The following is an 8023-nucleotide window of genomic DNA, read 5'->3' on the forward strand; positions in this document are numbered from 1 at the left end:
TAGGGCAGGTTACTGGGCTTTGCCAGCCACTGTAGAGATCTGTGCTTGCTGGCATGCTTTTTTCCTGCTAATGTTTTGTCTAGGGATTTCTCGGGGTGCTTCTCACTCTAAACTCCTCTTAATCCTCAAATAATAAAGCAGGAGCTGTAAGCACTCAGCACGAAGACTGAAGGACAGCAGAAACTGTCACACACCAAAATGTGAAGGAAAAAAAACCACCCTGACTGTCAGCTTTGGAGTAGCAAGCCCATGTTCCCCAGGGTGGTTTATGACTTGGTGGGGGGCTCACTGAGCTGGGAACCCCAACAGGGACTGCTAAGCGCGAGGTGGCATTTGGCCCCATCCTTCTTGTGCTGCAGAATTTGGGCTGGGATGGGGCAATGGCCAGGACAGTGGATGGAACCAAGCACAGTGGCAGCACAGCAGATTGCTAGAGGGAAAGAACACGAAAGGGCAAACCACAGTGTGCTTCCTTATCCCTTCCTACTTGCAGGGCATTGACCCGATCCACCAGACGAAGGTGGTGGAGATCCTGAAGGAGGGCGATGGCGCAGAGAGGCGTCGGAGCCTGGGCGGCGGCGTCAAGTACGAGAATGCCACAGACGGTAGCGAGGAAGTGAGTATGGGCGTGGAATGGAGCGGGGTAAGTACAAGACACCATCAAGAATGGCCTCAGCTGGCTGCCAGAGGGAAGGGACAGCCTGGCTCAGGGCTGTCCCCGCGTGGCCTGTCGTGGCATCCTTGTCTGCCTCCATTTGTTCCCTGCACACTTCCTTCCACTCTTTCTTGTCATGATCCAGCCAGCCTGCAAAGGTGCGTGTCTGGGCCTGGCTTCTGGTGTGCAGGCCAGATATGCCCAACTTGAAGGCTCCTGCTTCCAGGGGTTGCCAGGCCCTGGCAGTGCACAGCATGGGCCAGTTCTGGTCTGCCCTTAATCTTAGCCTTGCAACCTTATTAACATCTCTCCCTGCTATTCCCTTCTTGAGGCCCTGGCAGAAAGCATCAGCCCAATCTCAGGCCCACCCAGCCTCTGTGAGCAACATGACTGACTGTCCTGTGTCATGGCACAGGTGATGCTGAGCCTGGGGAGAGGGTGGGGGGGTCAGTGTGCCTGGTGTGCCTGTGACTGAGTGACTGCAGGGCACAGGACCCAGCGTCTTTGCTATCCCTCTGTCCTAGTCTCATGCCCTGCTTGGGCTCTGGCCAAGCAGAGGTGGTGAAGGGCAGGTCTTTGTGGGATGTCAGGCCAGGCTGACTACTGTTGGCAAAAGATGCTGGTGTTAGCTGAGGCTCACAGAGGGAGACCTGAGCTTGTCTAGGCTTGCTCTGACACTGAGAGGCACTTTGATCACTAGTGCTGAGTTTAGAGGAGGGTAGTGGTCCAGGTCTGGGACAGGTGTCTTTTGCCTCCTGCAAGGAGGAGGACGCAGAAGAGTTGGCAGGTGAGCGTGATGCTGGTGGCTGCTTGGCTTGAGGGCTGCTAGAGTTGTTAACACTCACCATTCCTTCTGCAAACTCCAGCTGAGAGTGTAGTGTAGCTGGGTACCCAAAGGTTGTTGCAGCCTGGCACAGACAGCACAACGAGCACATGAAGTCCTTTACTCCCCCCTCACATCTGCTGTCACTAACTCTTCCCTACTTCTCATCTCTGTCCCCACCTGCATGAGCTCACTTCCTTCGTCTTCCCTGTTGCCATGACAGCCCCTCAACACCCAAGCCTGAAGCCTGATGGCTCTCTTGATTGTGGATTGTACCCAGGAGCTGGCTGGAGGGGACCTGACAGCTCTGCCAGATTCAGGTCTGTCCTCAGTTCCAGCTCCTGGCATCAGGAGCGAAGCAGGTCCTAGCCCTGGTAAGGCACCAACCCTGGGCCCTTGTGCTCCCCTTTAGTAGAGAGGCTGAACAAACAGAGAGAGGGTTTCAGGTTTGGATTAGGATCCACCTGGTCCCTGTCCTGGCTGTTGTCTCTCTAGTTCCTCCTGGCTGTCGTCAGTGTTGGGTGATTGCTTTGCACTGAGAGTGGCCTGAGAGACCTTCCTGGCAGTCTCTAAGCTGCTTGTCCCAAGGCAAGCAGGCATTGCCACCGTCTTACCCAGTCTGACCCAGCTAAGGGGGACAGTCACTGCTCATGTGACCCTTCCCAGGGAGCTTGGCAGGGCTCCTCTGACCTTGCCAGTTGTAGGCAGAGGGTTTGAGGGCTAGCCCAGCACCCTGAGGGACGCTGCTGCTACCACGTGGTGCTCGGTGCCATTTCCAGCCTCCTCTCTGCCAACCAGCAGCCCTGCACTGGGCTGCAGCTCCCCACTAAAGGAGACTGAGGCAGCTCCTGCTGCCCCTGCCTGTCATGGCCAGTTGTTCCCTGTGCTGGCCTGGAGACCTCGCCCACACTGCCTCGGGGCTGGCTCTGCTGCACGCCCCTGGGTGTCAGCTGCTGCAGGCAGGGTGCCGGCAGCCCCTGTGCCCTGCTCCCAAGGACAGCTCTGGCAGCACCCGGGGCCCGCACCAGCTACCTGCTGCCCAGGTCATTGGGCTGTGAGAGCAGAGATGGCACCAGCTCAGTGGTGCTGAGGCCTTGGCAGGCGCCCCACCCTCGGAGCTGAGGAGCAGGGGTTCCTCAGAACAGGAGGCCCAGGCTGTTTCTCCCTGAGCTAGCCGTTGTTTCCAGCCCACTCAAGTGTGCTGGCAAAGACACGAGTGCCCCGTTTCAGGCTCAGGAGACTCCTTCCCCAGCCAGACACGGCCCGTTGTCCCTGCATGCAGCCCGGGCCCTGCCCCACCTGCTCCCTGGGTGACTTATGGCCTCACGGCCTTGTAAATTGTGTCTTTCTCCTCTCTGTGCACTAGGCTTAAATGCCTCCCGAGAATCCCTCTTTCCCCTCCACCGCAATCACCTGGATGTTTGTGTTATATCTTCTGACTTTTCCTCCACACCATCCCTCCTTCCTCGTCAAGAACTCCACGCCAGTCCCCCAACCCTCCCAGCGTGCGAGGGCACCGCGACGCCTGCAGAGGAGCGCTTGGCCACGTGGTCCAGCTCCAGTCCCGTGGCCAGCAAGAGCAGGAGGAATCTGCGAGGACTCCCCCAGGCCAGGGCGACGGGCCACCACCCCCTTGTCCGTCCCCACCCCCAGCCTGCCCTTGCACGTCCCTGGGGACCAGGTCTGCGGGGGATTGTCTTTGCTCCAGACGTGCCAACTCCACCATCATTAGACATCCTCAACCCTCCTAGCTTGTTCCCTCCATCTCCGCAGAGGCCAGGACAGAGGCGTGAAGATGGAGGGGCTCTTTTGGGACAGAACCTTGGCCTTGGCAGGGCTGTCATGTGCCCCGTTGCTCTCTTCCTTGTAGGCTTAGCTGATGTTAGTGCCTTGTAGCAAACCTGCACTAGCCACCAGTGAGCTGGGCTCTCCCTGCAGCATGAGGCAGTCCCTGTCTTGCTATCCTCCTCCTCACTGAGCTCTGCAACCTAGGGGCAGCATGTGGATCTCTGCAGGAGCACAGGGATGTAGGCTGGCCCACAGCTACCGTATGTACAAGATAGGTGAAGAGGTGACAGGCAAGGGTTATGCATGGAATTGGGGACCTGCCAGGACAAGCATGCTTGATGGCAACCTCCTGACCTGCCGTAGCTGAGTTCCTCACCTGATAGCATTAAGGCGTGAATGAGTTCCCCATGGCTCCAGGGTGCCTAGATGTGGCTGTTGGGAGAGGGAGAGGTGGGAGTGAAGCTGTTTGTTGTTCTTGGAGGCAGAGGGGAGGGCAGGAGAAAAGCAGAACTTTCCATAAAGGGCCAGAACCTAGGTCATTAGAGGTGTCTGAAGTGGGAAATGGGCTGGTTTGCAGCAGAGTGGTTGAGAGAAAAAGGATGTGCAAAGAAGAGTGTGAGGAGAGGAAGAGCTGGGGCTTAGGGTGTTGTAAGCATGTGGTGGCAGATAGGATGGCTGAAGGGAGGTTTCCACAGGAGGAGGAAGGACCAGGTTGCTCACAGAGTGCAGTTCACGGACACAGGACTTGGCTTGCCAGGCATGGTCCCTGAGACCATGTGGTGTGCTGTCTGGCTGTCCCTAGTGAAGTGGGTCGGAAATCTGTAGCCCTGTTACTGTTAGGAAGATGATGCTGACCCTTGGCACGTGTGAGGGTGGCTCAGTGCCTCTGATGGGACTCCAGGCCTGCACAGGGCCTGGTGCTGTTGGTCACTGTTAGGAAAGGGGACATTTCCCAGGGCCAGACCACCACTGCCTTGAGCCTCACACCTGTAGATATGAACCTTGCTCCCACCTCCTATGGGAAGTGAACCCCCCTTGCTTCTCACCCTGGGAAGAAAGCTGGGCAGGCTGAAGGATGGAGGCCAGCAGAGAGGCCACACCTTATTTATTTAGCTAACTAGTTTCTCTCATGCTCGTTGCCTGGCAGGTTGCTATACTAAATGTGCTTGTCTGTCTGGGTCTGGCTTTCCTGAGCTGCTCGGTAGGCCTCAGGGTGCATGCATGCTGCAGCCCTGGGAGCTACTGCTTGCTGGAAGGTCTGTCCCTGGGACTGTGTGGTGTGGAGCCCAGGGCTGAGTGCTCTAGGGCTGTGCCTTCCCTGCCCCTCTCTCCCAGCACTGCTCCACACTCCTGGAGAGGGGTGAGTCCCCAGTGCAGGGTGCAGTCAGGCCTTGGTGCCACCTGCCCCTGTGCTCTGCCACGTCCTGGACCTGGTGCTGTAACAACCTTACCTCTGATTAAAGGTAGAGAGACCCGAACTGCTGCCCTGTGCTTCTTTCCACATTCTGTAGGCCAGTGTTGGTCAGCCCTGGGGTGGTGGGTGCAGATGCTGCTGGAGCAGGTGTGGGGGTATTTCCTGTCTATGTGCACACCCAGGGGGATGTGCTGCCTCCTGGGCACTTTGCCTAGACTGAGTTTTAGAGATGAGGGACCCAACCCCACCCTGTCTCTTCCTAATCTCCAAACTGGGGTTGCTCATAACCTCAGCTCTGTAGACGTGCAGCAGAGGTGCCCTTGAGGGTGTCTGAGCCTTGGGCCTTCCCCAATGGGTGCTTTCATTAGCCAGAGAAATATCCTGTTGTGTCCCCCAGAGCTGCCAAATCCTGTCCAAGTCCTCTGCCTTCAGGCAGCAGTGTGGAAGCATGCAGGGAAGAGCTTGGTGGTGGTGGAGCTGCTGCTTTATCTTTGCTCTCATCCTGGTGGGTGCGATGGAGTGGGGGCTCTACAGTAAAGCAACTCCCATAAATGTTCTGGGTTAAATAAACCTGCAGAAATGGGGGTGGGAAGAGAGGGGAGGCTATTTTTAACAGTTTGCAGCAGCATTTGGTCTGCAGTCAGTTTGCATCACTGCAGCTGTGGAAATGTGGCTCCATCCTCCAGCCCTGGCTCCAGAGCATACTTCCTGGTTGGATCCTGCTGCCTTTGTACCATGTGTTCCCTTCTCCACCCCTGGCTTGTGTGCTCTGGCAAAAAGAACAGTGCCTGGCATGGCATTGCCCTGCAGGCAGGGTGGTGGCCCAGTTCGAGTCTGGAGAGGAGGCAAAAGACACTCCACCCTGTCTTTTGTAGTGCCACGTACTCATGGCCAGGTCCTCCAAAAGCCACCCCAGATGCCTGGTGGAGGAGTTGAATTGTTTACCTTGCTAATGGTTTTGGGGCTCTTTGCATTCCTGGTGAGTAGGCCCCTTCCAGCAACAGCACATGACGCCCAGTTTGGAAACCCCTCATCCTGATGAGAAAGGGAAGAGGTTCAGTGCATTTAATCAAAAAGGAAAGGAGATCATCTCCTGTATCAGGAGAAAGGTTTGCTGGTAGGCAGAGCACTGTCCACCTGTTGAGGGAGGGTCGAGGGCTAGATCAGCTTTGGGTAACTGGAGCAGAGCAGTATTGGAAAAGCCTTTCCCAGGGCCACAACCCAGGAGACAGCATGAGGGGATGGCTGGCCTGTGGGATAGACCCTGCCTGGCTGCAGAGCTGCATGAACAGTCCTGGTGCTATTGCTGCTGCCAGCCTGGCCCACGGGGCTTTTTGGTCATTTGGAGTGGTACAGAGAGGTTCCCACACATGCTCATAAGCAGCAAAGGGCTTTTGTGGGTCACCTTATCTCTGTTTTTTTCTGCACTGATGTGCCAGGGGCCACTGGGATAAGGACCAAGAAAGGCTACTGCTGCTATTGGACCATCAGAGCAAAAGTAACTTCTCATCAGCAGTGATGCCATAACCTGGTGTGACCAGCATGGCTGTGTAACGAGGGGAAGGGCTTGGTGCCATGGTGGCATAGTGGCAGGGGGTGGTGCCATGCATGCATGTGGGTCTAAATGCAGGAGATGGGCTAGAGCCTGTCAAGGGCTGAGAGTGCCTTCCTGAGTACTGGGGGCTTCTCAGGACACGTGGGAGAAAAGGGGCTGGGGAACAAGATTTAGGGCTGGTCTTGGTCTTTGGAAAGAGCCATAAAGAAACCCCTCCAAGTGCTACCCTGGGGCAGCTAGCAGAGCTGGGTGCAGCTAAAGCTGGGGGGGACAAGAAGAGAGGTGCCCTCTTGGCCATGCAGTGCTGGCTCAGCCAAATGAGTGCATCCCAGATGGAGCTGCCCACATTGCTCAGCAGCTCAAAGCTGATGGTCGTACGGCCGGTAGAGGTAGGACAAGACCACGTGTGTGTGGACTGGTCTGGTCTGATATGAGTGAGCCTGCAGGCCCAGCACGTGGGACCAGGGTATGCATCAGGCCAAGTGCTGGATGGAGAAGAGGAGGAATAGCAATGGCATGGTGAGGAAGGGTGAGGGGAGGGGGATAGTCTCCGTCCGGCAGCATAGGGAGGGGAGTCCTTGAAATTAATATCCTAGCCGCATGTCCTGGTCTGACAGAAGTATCCCCAAGCTTGGGGTTCCCCTCAAGGTTTGGTGTTCCGTGATTACTGGGACCTCTGTGGTAGCTGCTGCCTGAGCTGGCACAGGTGAGGAGCTATTCCATGCTCGAGTAGGGCTGTGGGGATGCTGGTGTCCTGGTGTGGGTCAGCAGCCTGACTGGATGTATGGCTTGCACCAGGCAGGAGAGAGAGTCAGTCTGGATGAGCCAAGCTATGCTGGTAAAGGTCCTTGACTGCATGATTGTCACGTCCTGTGGAGAACCAGCATGAGGGAAATCCATGTAGCCAGCAGTAAGCTCGCTCTGGGCCAGGGCTGAGTCAGTGCAAGCAAGCAAGAGGGTTTTCAGAGCCAAGCCCATTTCCTGGCCACTCATCTGCAGCATGTCAGAGCCCGATTGGTGCTGCTCAGCCATCGCCCTGGCTTGTGTCTCTGTGTCCAGGATGGCAGTGGCACCCTCCAGCGCAGCAGCTCCCTGGGGAAAATCCGGGACGTGATACGGAGGAGTAGTGAGATGTTGGTGAAGAAACTGCAGGGCAATGGTCCGCTGGAGCCCAGGAACACCAGGTAGGGACCAGGATTGTGGGGGCCAGCTTGCGTCCAGGGCTGGGTGGGGGCCCTGGGGGCTGTGATTTGGCGTGACAAGATGACACTTCTTCACTTCTGCTTTCTTGTAGTATGAAGCGAGCTGCATCATTAAATTACCTGCACAAGTCTAGCGATGCTTCCTTTGAGGTAAGCACTGAGGTGGTGAGGCTGGTGCAGGAGTGGGCACTGGAGGGGGGGCTGCATGACCAGGGACGCAGGTGGGACCCGAGCCCCTGCTGGATGCCTTCATCCACCAAGAGGTGCTCTGCTGCTGGGCAGGACTGGAGCCTTCATGGTGCTGGCTTGGGCTAGTGCTCCCGGTGCAAGCCCTGGGCAGCTGTACATCCTCTCTGCTGCAATCATAGCTCCAAAAGTGAAGGTGTTGCCTCCAAGTAAGCACCTCCCTGCGGCAGGATGGGAGCAGAGAGGGCAGATGTGGCACCTGATGCGTGGCCGAGGCCCTGGGGGAGCCCTGGCTAGCCAGGCAAGGGGTGCGGGCGGCGGGCTGGCAGCTTTGGAGGTGTGAGTACTGATTCTCACGGCTGCCGTCTTTTCTAGGGCACCCAAGGCCTCCGTGCAGAGA

The 8023-nt window shown here is 57.1% G+C and overlaps 1 protein-coding gene across 1 annotated transcript in view; it reads left to right on the top strand.

The window, feature by feature from the left end:
* The window catches only part of LOC103779849 (kinesin light chain 1-like), a gene marked incomplete at its 3' end in the record, with an annotated part of 14624 nt that extends 6605 nt beyond the window's left edge, over positions 1-8019 (top strand). Inside the window, exons 12-15 of the mRNA XM_008947493.1 lie at positions 494-643; positions 7295-7419; positions 7530-7587; positions 7999-8019. Coding sequence (XP_008945741.1) covers positions 494-643; positions 7295-7419; positions 7530-7587; positions 7999-8019 — 354 coding nt within the window. The remainder of the gene's footprint in view (positions 1-493; positions 644-7294; positions 7420-7529; positions 7588-7998) is intronic.
* Between the last annotated feature and the right edge of the window lie 4 nt (positions 8020-8023).

Source organism: Merops nubicus, unplaced genomic scaffold (assembly GCF_000691845.1).
Source record: "Merops nubicus isolate BGI_N331 unplaced genomic scaffold, ASM69184v1 scaffold46699, whole genome shotgun sequence".
In the NCBI taxonomy this organism is placed as follows: domain Eukaryota; kingdom Metazoa; phylum Chordata; class Aves; order Coraciiformes; family Meropidae; genus Merops; species Merops nubicus.